General features: G+C 40.7%; 1 protein-coding gene and 1 long non-coding RNA gene across 3 annotated transcripts; one reads left to right on the top strand and one right to left on the bottom strand.

Annotated features, from left to right (window-relative positions):
• Nucleotides 1-918: 918 nt before the first annotated feature.
• On the bottom strand, nt 919-2,958 carry LOC147129575 (uncharacterized). The gene is made up of 3 exons (XR_015082712.1): nt 2,658-2,958; nt 1,619-2,371; nt 919-1,483 (listed from the first exon to the last, which is right to left on the bottom strand). It is a non-coding gene; the product is annotated as an uncharacterized LOC147129575 (long non-coding RNA).
• On the top strand, nt 1,056-17,708 carry LOC147129574 (cerebellar degeneration-related protein 2-like). Of its 2 annotated transcripts, none has more exons than XM_086017442.1 (6): nt 1,056-1,134; nt 8,812-8,924; nt 10,106-10,254; nt 10,331-10,495; nt 13,457-13,664; nt 13,741-17,708. In XM_086017442.1, the coding sequence occupies exons 2-6, from the start codon at nt 8,886-8,888 to the stop codon at nt 14,503-14,505; spliced, it is 1,326 nt and encodes a 441-aa protein (XP_085873568.1). In that variant the 5' UTR covers nt 1,056-1,134; nt 8,812-8,885; the 3' UTR covers nt 14,506-17,708. The 2 variants fall into 2 exon arrangements, with proteins under 2 accessions (XP_085873568.1, XP_085873567.1); XM_086017441.1 differs by lacking the exon at nt 1,056-1,134 and adding an exon at nt 2,693-3,040.
• The last annotated feature ends 94 nt before the right edge of the window (nt 17,709-17,802 follow it).

Raw genomic sequence — 17,802 nt, 5'->3', positions numbered from 1 at the left:
AGAATACCCTGTTTCAACTAGTGAGCTTTCATAGAATATATTCTTGAAAAAAAACCGTTTGCGTTGACTTCTACTTTAAGGTGAGTTTTTAGGGCAAGTGGAGCCGTTTGAATTTCGGCCCGTTCAAGCTTATGGTTGGATATTTTTAACTGAAATTTGAAAAAGTGGTCATGTTTGATTTCAGTAGCTGACATTCAAAATGCCCTCAATAAATGCAATGGCTATTTCACCAGAAGTACCTCTAGTCAATTCCGTTTGGCCCTGTTGAAGAAGGAAGTGTTCTTTCGTATCAGATGGCAACTTAGTCCGTACCCTTCGTAACCCACCCGCGCATAGTGTAGCTGACGCTCTCAAAAGTACACGCCTGGACCCCCCATCCTGTTCCTTTGTGCTCACACAACACTTTCACATGGCATCCCTTGAAACACCCAATAGATTGGCCACAAAGTAGAGACAGGCGAAGGACCACACTTGCTGTGCACAGTGGCGCCACCTCAGACGGCCTCGAGTAACATCGTCTCTCTGCCGAAAACGTTCGTCGTCGTCCGAAACCGGATGTGACGTAGGGATTTTCTCGGGCCCCCGAGCTGACGTGAAATACTCATTTTTAAAACGTAGTAGTTGCGGTGTTTAAGCAAAGTTGCGGGAAAGCGAAATTTCGTGGGATTTTCGTGGGATTTTGCCCGCATCCCTCGTCGGCGACAGCCAATCAGCTCACGGGATGAATCCACTTGTGCTCTCGTTGGTCGATCTCACGCTGGCAACCAATCGCGCGCCTTATATGAGTGCCCGCGGGTCTGTAAGAAGCCTGTGAGTTAACTCGTCTCTTTGAAACAGTCTTTCTGCAATATGCCTGTATTTAGATTTAGATTTAGATTTAGATTTATTGGTCCCCATGGGGAAATTCGTTTCCACAGACTGTACACAAAAAACACAAACATTATACATCACAGAAAAGCACACAAACATACACGCACGACAGTTATTAACATGACCGTGTCACTACATCGTACCTTGTGTTTGTGATGCGTGTGAGTTTGGCGCGGTTGGTGACAGAGAGCATGGTAAAGAAACACGTGGAGCAGCACAGGAGGATGGGTTGAACAATACTTCGATTACAGTAGTAATCAGAAGGTGGGATGCAACGTATCGTCCTTTGAGTTTACGGATGACTGACTTTGTTGACTTCTTTTTTGAATGTCCGTGGTGTGCTGATCAAAAGTGAGGTTTTTTTTTTTTTGTCCAGAGTTACTCCCAGGTATTCGAAAGTGTCCGCTGTGTCAACTGTTTGTGTGTTTCTGATGATGGAGTGCTGGGGCGAGGGGGAGTCGAACCATATTTCCTTTGCTTTCTTGACGTTGATTTGAAGGTGGGCGGCTGTGCATGAATCCGTGAAATGTTTGACCGTGTTTTGGTCTGGGGCTGTTTTCCGACATCGACCGCGAAGTGAGTGTAGAGAGGTTCCAGCTTTTTGAAGAGGAGCCTGTAAGTCAAAGAATTGAGGCCGTCAGAGCGCCAGTCCTGTTTGGTCCTTTTCAGGAGGACGATGCTAGAAAGTTGAAATCAGTTTGATGTCCATGGCCAATCAGTATGTTTCACGATAGCAAGGCCTACTCACTTGTCTGGGTTAGGTTCATTCCCTGCGTCTCTCTCATGCTTGATCAATTTGTAACGAGCGATGTCCTTTGAGGGGCGAGACAGAGACATTCTGTGCAGCGGGACGATCGAGAAAGAGCCCAACATCAACAGTTTCGCACAATCAATCTGTCTGTGTGGTCTCGCCCACCTAGGGATCGATTTGTTGGGTTCTGTTTCGGGAGCTGATTGGAAGCGTGTTTCAAAAATGCATATGAAAATAGCGCGAGGCGGCTCTGTCGTATCGCAGAACAGAACAGTGGTCTTGCTTTTTAAAAGAACACGACCAAGCCGTGATTGGTCGTTGTGAGCAGTTGTAATGTCATTTTCAGTCGACAGAAGACAAAATGGCCGCCTCCGGAGATGGCTAAAAAGTAGTGCAACGGTTGACTTATATTCCACAAATGCAAAATTAATCAGAATACCGTGTTTCAACTAGCGGACCTCCTGGGAACATATTCTTGAAAAAAAATATGTTTGGGTTGACTTCCGCTTTAAAGAGCTCCATAAAGTAAACTTGAGAGATTTCGTAATTTTATGTTAAACTTCTAATAACTATTTTTACCAGTTTAATATCATTTTTAAAAATTATTATTTATTTAATCCTTTTCATTAATGTGTGTGTGTGGGGAGGGGGAGTGCGCACACGTGTGTGTGGCAGTGGCGTAAGCCACTTGGGGGCGCTAATGTAATCTCCCGGGCTTGTCATGTGTCTCGACAGCTCACAGTACAGTACCTGTGAAGAGAAAAAAAGTAAACAAGCCCAAGTCAATCTTGTGTGGAAATTGTACTGCTGGGCATGAGGCTACACAAAGCTATCGCAAAGTGCCGCAAAGGAAGTTGTATTAAGATCTGATGCTGATGTTGCATTTCAAAATAAAAGCTATTTTGAAACATTTAAGCAAGACATTCTTTTCAACAATTTGAAAAGAATACTGAAGTTATCGCTGAACGGTGTCGATGTCCCCATATTTATTTCGGCTTTTATTTTGAAATGGACTCTCTCTCTCTAACGTTCTTACCTTAATGCAGAGTATAAACAGATGTTAGGAAAAATAAGCGGACGTTGATTCAATTTCAAGTGGAGGCTGGCCTGACCGCATTGACAGGAAGTGCTCCTCTGGCAACATCACTGCCACGTCTTGCAGCAGCAGACGGGATGGGCGGTGGGGGATGAGGGGAAGAGAGAGAGATAGAGTGACGGAGGAAATAGCGTGGAGAGGAAGGAAATAGGAACCTTAACACCAGGCAGCTCCGGCTTGATGTCTTGACGGAGCTAGGAGCTGCTCGTCGAAGTCGCTATTGTTTGGGTCGTGCTCTTCATCCATGCTAAGCTCAGGCACAATGGACGAATTCATTACCGAGGAGGAAGAGCCTTGGTACGACCAGCGGGACTTGGAGCAGGGTAAGACCCCCCTCCTTGGCCGCAGCATCCCAGCAGGAAGCGGCTGTAGCCGGCCAGCCGCCGGCCGGTGACATCTCTCAGGAGCACCCGCATAACGAAAGCTCAATCTCATGCGCACGACTAGAATATAACTTTAGCATTCTAATTTTTAGTGGCATATTCAATAATACCTTTTTTTGTTGTTTGGTTGACTCCTAAACATGTCTTAAAAGCAGACCGCGTGTGTTTGTGTTTTTCCCAATAACAAAGCATTGAGCGTCTGCCAAGTAGACAATTTGTGGTCAGTCTCAGTGTCTGTCTTGTGTTTTTTCGAAATGTAGAATTAGATCAATTACACCTAAAAAAAAAAAAAAAAAATACACGAATCTGGTAACCAAGCAACTAATTGCATTTTAATTCACGTCATTGGGTCCAGCCAACTTGTCAGGGTTATATAGTAAAATGCACTTTTTCCGTGCAAATGCTATCACTGTTCTGTAGAGATGCACTCCGTTTATTTGCCATCAATATTTTTGTGTCTTTATTGAAGAAAAATGTAGCACCAGTTATCAAACACAAAATAATAAAAAAAAAGCTTCAATTACATTTCATACACAAAGTAACTCAGTGAACTGCACATAGTTAAAATACAACATTTAAAGGCAAAATACGATATTTAAAGGCAAAATAATTTAAGGCACCTAAGTGAGTCAACCCAAAAATGTTCTTTACGAAAAATATGTTCTATGCAGCCCCACTAGTCTAAACACGGCATTCTGATTAATACTGTGTTTGTGGAATATGAGTTAAGTAATAAAATCCACCCGTTTTTGTCCTTGTCAGGGGGTGGCCATTTTGCCACTTGCTGTCAACTGAAAATGACATCATAGTTGCTCAGGTCTCAGGTAATAACAATTATGGCTCAGCTTCAGAAAATAGGTGAGCCGCGGTTGCACATTACCTGAGCCGAATGCATCGAATCGAATCGTTCCACTTTGAAATGCATCGAGATACGTATCAAGCGTCTTTTATTGGAGAGCGATATCTTAGAAGGAATTGGCACATTTACAGGACTGATAAATTCATTCAAATGTGTGTAAAACAACAACACTATCAAACTGAGCCACACTATATCGAATCAAATCGATGCCGAACCTCACTTCCTAATTTCCAATCCCTCTTTAATGCTCACTCACTGTGCCAAGTCATCAGAATAATATATTCCTGAAGGTGAACCAGTGCTGATGCAGAGACTGCAATGGCATGGATTTATTTTAGGCTCGTGCTCTGCACAAAAGTGACTATATCTGCAGATGCCAAAAAGCCTCACATGGGATAAAATGGCTGTGTGTTGAAGTGAGCTGTGTCCTATGTGAGTCGAGGTGATGGAATAGAGGAATTGGCAGTGCTGTCCTTTGACCACGTGACCTTATCCTATCTTGTAACATTTCCACATGCCCCTCAGAAAACGTCCATGTCACTCTGAGCCTAAAGGCAAGGAGTGTTGAATCTAAAATCAGATTAGCTAAAAGCGGAAGTCAACCAAACATATTTTGTTTCAAGGATATGTTCTATGCAGGCGAACTAGTTGAAACAAGGCATTCTTATAATTATTGCGTTTGTGCAATAAGAGTTAATCCACACGTTTTTAGCCATCTCCGGGGGTGGACATTTTGTCACATCTGTCGACTTAAAATGACATCGCAGTTGCTCAGGTAATGACCAATCACAGCTCGCCTACTTTCTGAAGCTGAGCCGTGATTGGTCGTTATCTGAACATTTGTGATTTTTTTTTCAGGCGACAGAAGTGACAAAATGGCCGCCCCCTGAGATGGCTAAAAACAGGTGGAATATTGCTGCTTAGCTCATATTCCACAAATGCTATATTAACCAGAATGCCGTGTTTCAACTCGTCGGCCTGCATCGAACATATTCTTGAAAAAAATATGTTTGGGTTGACTTCCACTTTAAGATAAGACAGGCGTTTCAACAATGTGCATTTTAAACAACTTAAGTGGAACCATGTCTTTTGCTCCGTGGATAGTGTTAGTAATCTCAATCCACCGGTTCCTTTTTCTGTTGTAGGGAGTCCCACCGGTAAACGTGTCATAAAATGACATTTGTTTCGACTTTTCTTTTGCTTTCCCATGGTTCCCCATGGCAGCAAGTGCTGATTTGGAGAAATAAAGATAACTGTTCTTTAATTCTGTGAATTTTAGACACCAGGGAAATTGTGGAAAAAATGCAAAGTATTTAAAGCATTTAAAGGAAAAACATTTGGTTGTCTTTTTAAATTCATACAACTAGTGCTGGTTTTATGATATGGTATGGCAACAGTTTTGACGGAATCATTTAATTTTCATTATCTCTTGTGGGAAAAATTGATTGGGTGCGTCTGTCACGTTAAATTGTACTGTAAATGGTATGTTTACTATTGTCTATTTTGCAGTTGTATGCAACTGTATTGCGTCATACTGAAAGCTGTTTAATATTTTGACTCTCTCAAGTAGCCAAATGAGCAAATCGCTGGTGTCGGGCCAAAACCTCATAAGTCACATTTTGGTGGATTTCAAATTTTTTCAAAAATGTATACCATTGGTCAGTCCACATGTGTGGGTGTTATCTATTTATTGTTGTTATTATTGTTTTATTTATGTATTTAATTTTTTTTACAAATGATAGACCAATCTAGAGTGTTGAAAATGGCTTGCTCCCTTTCACGGTGCAATGCTAATGGTTGAGCAAACCTGCCATTTTTGGGGTCCTCTGAAAAGTGACTATTTTGGAGGTACAAGGTTTTGGCCCGACGCCAGCGAAATAATACCTAACTGAATGAAAAGCTTTTGTGTGAATTTCTCAGCTGCCAAACTTGGTATCTTGTGAGCTAGTGGAATTGCTGATATTGTCGCGGCTCCTGTCACAGCTCTAAAAGCAGGAAAAAACAAGAATGTTAGACTTGTCATTAGCATGCGTCTTTGTTTGGGCCTATTGTGTTTTTTTTTGTTTTTTTGCTAGTGTCTCTAATGGCTGAATTCCAGGAAGCAAACGCTTTGCCGATGTACCAGCCGAGAATGGACTTTGGTTTAAATCAAACGAGAGGCCTTCTAGGCTCTTTCAGTCCGGTTGAAGTGTTGACATTGAGCAAGCACAGAGCATCTACATGTCACTGTACTAAACATCATGATTAGGGCAGATATATAGAATTGTTCATCATCCATAGCACAAAATGAATGCTTGCGTCACAGAATAGGAGGAACAGAAGATGTCTTGTTTTCCACATTCCAGTCACTGGGGTGACATGCGCCAAAGTAATATTGCCTTTGGAAAAAATCAACGGGGAATAGAAACATCGGTTATGTACAGTGCACAACTCAGTATTATTATTTTTCTATTAAGATATTCAATCACAGGAATAAGCAGAAACATGCAGGAAATGAATACTTGAAGCATGATGCAAGAATGTGTGACGTTTTGAGCTGCATTGGCTGAAGCTTCAGGTCTGTCTGGAGCAAATAAATGTGTGCGTGTGTGTAAGTGTGTCTGTGTGCTTTTGTGTGTGTGGCAAGTATCGATTGTAATGTTTTCTAATGCCATTATTAGGATTGATTGGTCTGCTTCCTCTTTCACCTTTTCTCTTGTCTCTTATTCTTTAAGCTGTTTGCCTCCCTGGCAGCTAAGAAGAAATTGCAAATGAATGGTAGATGCTAAGAGTGTTTTTGTTTGTGTGGTTTAGAGCTCCCTCGGTTGACTTGGTTGTGATCCTAGATCATCAGAGGCAGCTTTTTAAAGTGGAAGTCAACACAAACAAATTTTTTCAAGAATATGTTCTATGCAGGCCCACTAGTTGAAACACGACATTTTTATTGATATTGTGGTTGTGAAATTTGAGTTGAATAAGAGTTAATCCACTCGTTTTTAGCCATCTCTGGGGGCGGCCATTTTGTCTTCTGTTGACTGAAAATGACATCACAAACTGCTCACAACGACCAATCACGGCTCCGATCCAGAAAACAGGTCAGCCGTGATTGGTCGTTGTGAGCAGTTGTGATGTCATTTTCAGTCGACAGAAGACAAAATGGCCGCCCCCAGAGATGGCTAAAAACGAGTGCATTTTGCTGCTTAACTCATATTCCACAAACACAAAATGAATCAGAATGCCGTGTTTCAACTAGCGGGCCTGCTGAGAACATATTCTTGAAAAAAATATGTTTGGGTTGACTTTAAGCAGTAAAATCAAAATGTTTTCGTCCATCTCAGGGGGCGGCCATTTTGTCACTTGAAAATCACAGTTGCTCAGGGCTCAGGTAACAACCAATCACAGCTCACCTGTTTTCTGAAGCGTATCCACGATTGGTTTTTACCTGAGCCCTGAGCAGCTGCGATGTCATTTTCAGTCGCTGGAAGTGACAAAATGGCTGCCCCAGAGATGGTTAAAAACGTGTGGATTAACTCTTATTCCACAAAAGCAATATTTATCAGAATGCCTTGTTTCAGGTCTGATTATGACCTGACTTTGTACTTGGCATAGAACATATTCTTGAAAAAACATGTTTGGGTTGACTTCAGCTTGAAGAAATACATACAATCAAATGTCGACTTGTGTAAACACATAATATCAGATTAAAAAAAACAAAAACATTTACAGTCGTCTTCATTTTGTATGTGAATGCTAACTTGCTGAAATGCACAAAAATAAATTCATTTAAGTCTATAATCCTGATTAAAACAAAACTCCAGTTCCAAAAATGCCCCTTTCTGGGCTGTAAAATTGAAAAGCATAACATCAATTCAATCTCATGTGGTAATTTGGGTGAGATCAGAGTATCGCCACATCATTGTCTTTCTGATTATGACCTGACTTTGTACTTTTTAATGGCTTGTAGTATACAAATAGACTCTAGAATGTCTACCAGCCCTTTAAGTGTGGAGTTCAACACTCCAAACTGCCCATTGCTGAAAATTTGTCTGTGAGGCAGTCTGCCTGCTGCTAATTTTCATAATAACCACAACCACACCTAACCCTGACATGCTTAGCAAAGCCATTTTCAGACAGATTAGCATTAGCTAAAAGAGTTAGCTTCTGATAAGTGAAATATTTTGTTGCCTGGTGAAGTTGTTGAGTATGTGGTGGTGGGTATTTGTTTTTGGAGATGTGTCCATGTGTCACATGCACACGGTGTAGTACCCTGAGTGAAAATGCTTTTGTTGTCTTTTTTGGGCGCTCTACTAGCTAGCTACACCCTCATTCATCATGGTAACTAAATCTATACTTAACGCTATGATGTTCATCTTGTCTTTTAATTAGTTAAAGTAGGTTTAAGGTTTCTGTTTTTCAGACAGTGGTCTTCTTATTTTTATTTTATTTTCTTCATTGGAATAAGAAGACCACTGTCTGAGAAAAATAAACCTTAATCTATACTTCCCATTGGCTGAGCAGTATATAGTATATAGAGTAATACAAGAAACAGGATGTGAGAAGTGAGTTATAACATTTAGAACATTTAGACACATTAGAACTGTTTAAAAATAAATGCTGTCAATCAGTACTGCATTTAATCAAAATTGAGCTGCTGCAATTTTGTTTTTGTTTTTTTTGCTGTGAGCTGTTTATTCTCCCAATGCTTTTTTTCCGGTGCATATCCCATCATTTTTCTTTACCTGAATTTCTCTACTTTCTATTAATATTCCATCATTTTCTGCTTCATTTCTCTTTTTTCCTTTCTCACCTTCTGTGCCCTTTGTCGCTGCATACATTATTTATTGGACGTTTCCTTAATCTTTCCCATTTTTAGACCTCCACCTGGCTGCAGAGCTTGGAAAGACCTTGCTGGAGAGGAACAAGGAGCTGGAGGATTCGCTGCAGCAGATGTACATAACCAATGAAGAGCAAGTGCACGAAATTGAGGTAAGAGAGACAGTGATATTGGCAACTCTGCCTTAATGCATAAGGGCACTGCCCTGTCTTTCAAATCCTTCCACCCCCAATTATCCAAATCCTTCCACCCCCAATTATCCATCCATTTGGGTGCTTTTCCCCTTTCAGGTCACGGGTGAATTAGAGCCTATCTCAGCTGACTTAGAGAGAGAGGCTGGGTACATCCTGGACAAGGCGCCAGTCAATTGTAGTGTTGCACTATGTGACTGGTTGGTCCCCAAAGCAGTAACAGGGTGTATGGATGGTTTCATTGTCTTTATCATAAAAACGTCATAAATAAACCTGAAAAACAAAACTAACGTGTAGGCAAAAAAATGGAAAACGATGATGCAAACTTATGGGAACTGGGACAAAAAAAATGTAAATGCTGTCCAAAATACTGTAACGAAGATTGAATTCAAACAGCAAACCATCATTATATTCTTTTTCGTCTTTTTTGACTGTTGGCATATAGGTGAATTTACCGGTAATTTGACCTCCTCTAAACCTTGGAATATACTGTGCATGACTACCAGTTTCAATGTTTCAGTGCTTTTTGCACAACTTGCTGTCCTCTAACAAGGAGCTAAACAGCAAAATTGACAAAATGAATTGATCCATGAATTGACCGATACATCTCCAAGGATGTCTGCCATCATGCCTTTTGTGACTCTTCCGGTTTCTCTGTATCTCTGTTCCAACCTGCTAATTAACACTCAGTGACACACTTAACGCAACATGAGACATCGGAAACATTGAGAAGTTGGGGTTACATTTGATTTAAAATGGAAATAAAAAGTCCTAAAAAGTTTTGAATTTAATTTACCTTAATCTCTATTAATCCTGCAAAGGTTATTGTGCATTTTAGATTAATTTTGAAATTCCCCATGGGATTTAAAAATTCACTCAAGCCCCGATTCAATTCGATTTACGATTTTCAGTTCTCGATTTCTAATTTGCTTTTTTTTTTTTAACAAAATGAATGACTCATTTTAAAACCAAAAGATGTTTTTAGTTTAATAGTAAATAATGTCCATCGGCACTTGGACAGGAATCTGAACAGAAAAACAATAAAATATGCTGTAATAACTGCAACTGTTCAGTCCCTTTATTAGTAAGAATGTCCTGTAGATGAAGTCAACAAAACAACCACCTCTGTGTTTATTGCACAGTACCTGTCAAAACAGCTGGAAGTCCTTCGAGACATGAATGAACAGCACGCCAAAGTGTACGAACAACTGGACGGTACTGCAAGAGAGCTTGAACGCACCAACCAAACACTCGTGATTGACAGCAAAGCCTCACAGCAAAAGATAGAGAGGTATACCTTCGTTCTTGCTCAAACGTGTCACCATTCATTTTTGAAAGAAAAAAAAAAGTCCTGTCTTTTGGATCAGGTTAACGGGGACCATTGAGACGTTGCAGAATCAGGTGGAGACCCTTTCAGGCCAAGTGGAGCAGTTGCGCTCGGTGGAGCAGCTCAGAGTCAAAAGGGAGAAGAGGGAACGACGCAAGACCATCCACTCCTTCCCTTGTCTGAGGGAACTTTGCACTGCTCCCAGGTATGGTGGTCTCACTGCTGTCTGGTCAGTAATGACAAAGGAGTTCAACACAAATAGTGGACACAACTTAAAACAGGGCTGAGCAAAAATCAAAGCAGATAGGACATTGTACATATTGATTCCTGGCAACATAACCTACAGTAATTAAACACAGATGTCTCTAATATACGTAATCTACGTTACATCTACATTTTTGAATTAGCATCCAACTATGATATAAGATAAGATCCTAGCTACTGAGGTGTATTGTTTTTGAACGTCTAAAAGAGTTCCCATCTCAATGACGTGTCAGTTTGTCTAAAACATCCATAGGATCAACATTTGAAATGCATTTTGTACAACATAAATCTTGAAATCTTTAGGCACTGCCCGTTGTCAGTCAGTTAGCCCTCATCCCGTCCCACATATTGCGAGGCCACTGGCGAGTCCGCCTTTTGTTACAAGGATGCCTAGTCTATCTCCGGTTCTGCGTCATTCAGCAGCTGTCTGCTTGCTTCTACTTGTGGAAGACAAGCCCATAATGGGGAAAGCGCCCTTCAAAAGAATGAAAGCATACTCAGCTCACAACTCAACTTGACTTATTTATTACCGTAAGCACTTTCAAAACAACGACAGTTGGAAACAAAGTTCTGTACACAGATAAAAATAAAAAACAAGATAGATAATTCAATTTAACACAAATCTGTGTGTATGTAGCACATTTTAAACACACACCCTGCATCATCACGGCGTTGATGAATTTAACAGGCGATCTATGAAGTCCCGCTTACAAGAAGCTAACATTGTTAGCTAAAACGAATCGGTGCATCCAACAAAACTCAATGCAGTTTTGCTTATTGTGTGCAAAGCCACTACAGCGGTGCCTTCACATAGAAGTTTGTCTTTTTTTTTTTAGATACAAGCTGTCAATGGGCCCATTTTTGGGGGGTTTTGACTTTGCATAGTGGCATGTGATTCAGCTATTTCGCAACAAGCAGCAGTTTGGCAGATAAAATGAGTAAATACAGTAATCTTCAAAAAGGAGATTTCATGCTGTTTAAAGCCACTTTCAGATGAAGATTATTGTCAAAATAAACATAAAACAATGTGTTAAATGTGTATTTAAAACAACGACATAGCCTCGGCTAGCCTAATGATAACATACAGTGGAGCACACCATAGGCACACGAGCTAACAATTAGCATCTATGTGGTGTCAGCCATTAAAAGGGACCCCGATTGCAATTATACTTGCTCTATAGGATTTATTCAATCCAAATCATTATTTTTACATCATAACAAGCAAAGAACATGGCTGAGAAGTCACTGTCTATCATACCATATACAGTCATGGTTTTATGAAATAAAATGCATACATCGTTTTTGCACATTCACTCATACAAGCAGGATCAAACTTATGTGAAAAGCAACTTCTAGAATTGTGGGGAATTAAGATATTTTTGTGTGTTATTGTACTTTTTAGATATGATTGGAATGAATTAGACATTGATCGCAGTATGCAAAATGGCGTCTGCCGTTGGCGACAGTTGACCACGATGATTGTTAACTAGCGAATCAGTAATCAGTGCATGAAATAGAAGTAGACTACAAGAACAACAAAGATAATGACATTATCTAGTAATAAACTCAACTTTTTAGACTTGTTCTTGCTTGATAATGAGTGGGATAGGCAATGTTCTGGATGTGTGAATTTTATTTAATGAAATCCTGACTGTGGATGGTACAATTAAAAAAAAAATAAAGAAGTTGCTCCTGATGCTGCGTCATCAGTAGGTAGGTGAGGTACAGTGTGGAGCGCTTTGAGTACCCAAGGTAGAAAAGTGCTATATAAGTGACAGCCCATTTACCATAAAAAAAATGAAGCATGCCACCACAGTCCACCACTCACTGAGGTGTTGCTTCACCCTAGTCCCCCCCACAGAAAATTTTCTGGTTATGCCCCTGTAACCGTGAGCATAAATATTGTGGTATTACAGTTCTTAAAATGTCCTTTTTATAAGTATTTGCAATTTTCAGCAATTGGCAATTTTGACATTGAACACAATCTATTTTATTATTTATTTATTTATTTATTTATTTATTTATTTATGGTACATTGATAATGGATGGATAATAATGTATAATGTTAAGTTTAAATATGAATGAATACATAAATAAATATTCACATTCTAAGTGAGTCACAGTGTTCTATTATTGGTGAGCTATTTTTAGAACAGACCCGTAGGCTACCCATGTTGTCCTTGGGGCTAACTAGTACCCGCTGGCACCAGGCACCATGCTTTTTTTTTTTTTTTTAGGACAATGCAAATGAATCAACAAAAAATCATCCACATAAGTATGCGGGAGTTAGTTCGTGTAGTGGCTAAATATAAACTTTGCAAGCAGCCAATCATGTTGCAATGGAATGTGCCCTGCTCACAAGTCCCCTCAAAAAAGAAAAGAAAAGCTCATTACCAGTGCCAGACAGTTTTTTTGCAGTTACTGTATTTAAACCTTGACTTTTTAAAACCCTTGTAAACCGTCAAACTGGTAATGGGCCCATAACTACTCACAGGCATAAATTATCCTCTGTGTAGAGTGAGTAATACTAATAGAATAGACTAATACAAGCTGAGAGAGTACAGTACAGCATATCTGTCTGTCTGTCTGTCTTATACTGTCCCCAGGTGGCCATGACACACATACACACACCACACCATAATAAGCAGCACAATGTGCAAGAAAAGAGAATGTGTCACAAAATCTGTTTAATTCTTTTTGATTCTAGTGTATAAAGTATTTCATTATGTCATTAATGCGTATGTTTTTTTTTTACCCGCTGTTCCGTCACAAAAACTCACTGCAAATCGGCAGATGTAGTATTTACATGTTTAATGTTGTACTTGATGCGTTGACAGGCACTCCGGAGACTCATTTACCAAGCAATTTTCTCCATCGAAGCTTGTTTTTATAATTGCATCAGGTACGAGGATGAGTTTGTGGTGGGCAGGGCCGAAAGCTTTACTTTGGAGCCGAAGCGTCAGCCATTCGAAGAGGAGAACAAGCACCTGAGAGAGGCGGTGTCAGCCCTGCGAGCGGCCATTCGGACTGAGCGGGGGCGCCGAGAGGGCGTGGAGAAGGAGTGCAACCTGCTCCTTGCAGACTTCTCGCGGCTGCAAGCCCGCGTGCAGGTGATTGTTGCGCTATTTCTTCGATGTTACCACAAGCCACTATCTCAAAATGTGATTTTGGCGATTTCTATCCAAGGACGCCGAGAGTTGCCAGGCAAGGGTGCGGGAGTTGGAGGCGGAGCTGCAGGAGCTGCAGCAACTACGCCGCACCCGGACTTTCCTTCTTGGAAACGAGGATGACGGCGTAACCCTGACCCAGACTGTCCTCAATAGCACCCCGGAGACCGACACCTTCTTGGAGGGAGAGGCTGGCGATACAGGAGGAGGTGTTAGGGAGGAGACGGAGGGGGGCACCGGTGTGGACGGGGAGGCTCTCCCCGAGTCAAACCCGGTGAGGAAAAGCTGTAGCGACACGGCGCTCAACGCCATCGTCGCCCGGGATGCGTCTGGCCGCAGGAGAGGAAGCTACGCACTTCACGCCAACAGCGTGAGGAAGAGGGGGATGTCCATCCTCAGGGAGGTGGATGAGCAGTACCACGCATTACTGGAAAAATACGAGGAGCTGCTGGGAAAATGCAGGCGCCACGAGGAAAGCCTTTGCCACGCGGGCGTCCAGACGTCCCGACCCGTTTCCCGAGACCCTTCCATGAAGGACTGTGCTGTGGGCCACGCCCCCGCGCCTCCGCCCACCCCCACCCTGTCCCCCTCCACGCCAGAAGCCATCGAGATGATCGGCAAGCAAGTGGAGGCGGTGGATAAGCGTCTGGGACAGAACGCTCCAGAGTACAAGGCTCTCTTCAAGGAGATATTTTCTCGTATCCAGAAGACCAAGATGGATATTAAAGCTTCCAAATCTGCAAAATCCAGCAAATCTAGCAAATCAGGAAAATCTAGTAAATAGTGACGTGTCGAGCCATAGAGCGCAAGTCAATCGCAGGGCACTGACAGACAAACAATTCAAATTCACTTATGGACAATTTGCAGTCTTCAATCAAGGAGGAAATCAAGTCCAAATTTTTCATGACAATAATATGTTCTATGCGCCCCTATCAGTCTGATTAATATGGCGTTTGTTTAATATGAATTAAATGGGAAGTCAACCCAAACCTTTTTTTTTCAAGAATATGTTCTATGCACGTCCACTAGTCTAAACACGGCATTCTGATTAATATTGCACTTGTGAAATATGAGAAATCCACCAGTTTTTAGCTAGCTCAGGGGGCGGCCATTTTCTCACTTCTGTCGACTGAAAATGACATGACAACTGCTCAGGGCTCAAATGACGGCCAATCATTGCTCAGCGTCAGAAAACAGGTGAACCGTGATTGGTCGTTACCTGAGCCCTGAGCAACTTTGATGTCATTTTCAGTTGACCGAAGTGACAAAATGGCCGCCTCCTGAGATTTCTAAAAATGGGTGGATTTGTTCCACAAACACAATATTAATTAGAATACCTTGTTTCAACTAGTGGGCCTACTCTTGAAAAAAAAATGTTTGGGTTGACTTCCACATTAAGCAGAAAAATCCATCTGTTTATATCCATCTCAGGCGGCGGCCATTTTGCCTTCTACTGTGCCACTTGCTGTCAACTGAAAATGACATCACAGTGCCTCAGGATTCATCTTGAGAATGTCATGACCAAACCCAGAAAACAGGTGAGCCGTCATTACTTGAGCCTGTGATGTCATTTTCAGTTGACATCAAGTGGCAGTACAGGGCAAAATGTGTAAAAAAAAAAAAACCAAAAAAACGGGTGGATTTTTCTGCTTCAATTATATTTCCATATATTGATCAGAATACCGTGTTTAGATCTGTGGCGGTGAATGGAACATATTATTGTAAAACAAATTTTTTACTTGACTTTCACTTTAACAGAACATGCATGTGCTTGGAAAAATCCCATGCAAGCATTTGAAGAACAAGCAAACTCCACAAAGGAAGGGAGCCAAAATTAGAAACCAGAAGCTCAGAACTGCGAGGCTAACCAATAGTCCACCGTTCCTGCTGTCAGTTCTCATTACAAACAAACTCAATTTCAATGTGGTGAGTACAAAACAAGATTAGGTGTAGTACAGTATTTATTAGCTATGGGGAAAAAAACCTCTTGTCACACTTTAGTCTTACAATTAATATGCCAACAAGTAGAGTGAAAACCTCCACCAAGGCGGAACAGTCCTACTTTGGATATGCACCTCCATATGCCAGAATCTTAGCATCAAGTTTCTTACCTTATTCACTGAGAACATAAATATTTTGTTTTGCTGCTGTTGTTTTGCTCTTGATCACACCAGCAACACCAGCATGAAAACACAACAAAACCATGCTGGTCTGGTGCAGTTTTTTTTTTTTTTTAAGCAGAGACGCCATAGTTGTGGTTTCTGCAATCAGCAGCATGCACTCAGACTTGATAAAGCAGAAGTTGGCAATTAATGGCCTTACTGTGAACCCACACAATTCTTGCAACATAATGATTATCCCTCAGACTGCAAAAAGAAAATAATTCCTCTTAAAAAGGGGGGAAAAAATAGTGAAGCACTTTGTTATTGTTAGCAGACGACTGAAATGAAATACATTAATGAATAGGCAAAAGAATAGGAATCGGATAATAGGACAATTTGTATTCTGTTCCCATAGTCCTTCGTATGGCAAAAACGGGAGTAACCCTCCACCTGCATGTAATCCGAATTTGCACCGAAAAATTGCTTAGCATGTGACACCCCTCTACAAAGTTTTGTGTAATCCTTCTACGAACAGACCACCAATGGCGGAAAAGAAAAAGGAAAACAAGTGGTTGTGCATAATCATGCCAACTAATAAATCAAAAACAATATCCTTGGCAAAGGTAAAATTATGAACCAGGAATAAAATATCAACAATCAAATGAAAAACAGTAAGCATGGCAGTAACTGTGCATGCCAGCTGGTGCTGCGTGACGACGTACTCCTACGCCGTGCGCTGTTCATAACCTCAAAATGTTACATGACATAACCGAGGCTCACCACTATATACTATAACTGACATGAATACATGTGGAAATATCAGTGATTTGTTAAACCATGTTGTATTTGAAACAAGGGAATCTTATTAACATTTCTGGAAAAATAACATTGGTTCAAATTGAGCCTACGGTGCTAGTTTTCCCATTACTTTTTTTTTTTTTAATGTATGAATTAGCTTTCTTGTTTTACTTCTCAATCATTTCATCTTGCTTACTTTTATTGGGAGTTGAATGGGAATAATGCAACCACCCGAATGCTTAATGTGAATTTCTTGCTATTGGGCTTACTGCGCAGGTTGGGAGTAGTCATGTTGTGACTTTTGCCTTCCCATCAGGGTCGCCACAGAGTCAGTCTCATGGTTTGTTTGAGGCATTTTTTTGAAAGAGTCACATGGTGTCATAACATCTTCTGACATTATTTTATTCCAACAATCTACTTAATAATAGGCATGTTGAAGCCAGGGCTTTGCTTTGTCTAACCCTTGCAGCCATCCCAACTAACTAACCTTGAAAAAACGTTTCTGGATTAAATGCCTTTATGGGGATCATGATCTTTACTATGTATAGTATAAAGCTTTATTATAACGAATGTTTTTACCATGTTGAACACAAAACTAAGCTTGAGAACATTGCACCTGGCTCAGGCACATTTGTTGTGGGTGTCACAACAAGGATGGGTGTCACAATTAGGATTCATGATTTATTTTCACGAATCCTGGTGATAAAATCAGAGGTGGTGAAAATCGCTCAGTAAATAAAATGGGATAACTGTGATGTATCAAGTGCAGTTTACGCAAACTGTTAACCCAGTTAGAATACTTTTAGAGAAATGTTCATTCCCAAGTACCAGCTTTTATCAGTGTTTTTGTTTCATCTTTTGCACTTGGAATTGTTTCGTGCCTCTTTGTTTGCTTGTGGGAGTGGAAGTGTGCCTCTGTATTTATTTTTTACTAATACAATGTCATACCATATATTAAGTGCTTTATTTTTACTATCCATATAATCTTGTGTTGTATTATTATTGAAACTCATATTTTAGATTCATCTTGTCAGCTTAATACCAGTGTATCAACAAAGACCTATGATAATAAAGCCTTATTACTGCATTCATTGTTGTTAATGTGTTGCTAATGACATTTGCATGTTGTATGAAGACACATGTCATTCACAACCCTCCTATTACCTTGGGGTTCAATTTGA

The sequence above is a fragment of the Filicampus tigris genome, chromosome 19, assembly GCF_054856515.1.
Source record: "Filicampus tigris isolate MCC_2025a chromosome 19, RoL_Ftig_1.0, whole genome shotgun sequence".
Lineage (NCBI taxonomy): Eukaryota > Metazoa > Chordata > Actinopteri > Syngnathiformes > Syngnathidae > Filicampus > Filicampus tigris.
Note: the sequence above shows the minus strand (reverse complement) of the source record. Positions and strands in the feature narration are given on the sequence as shown.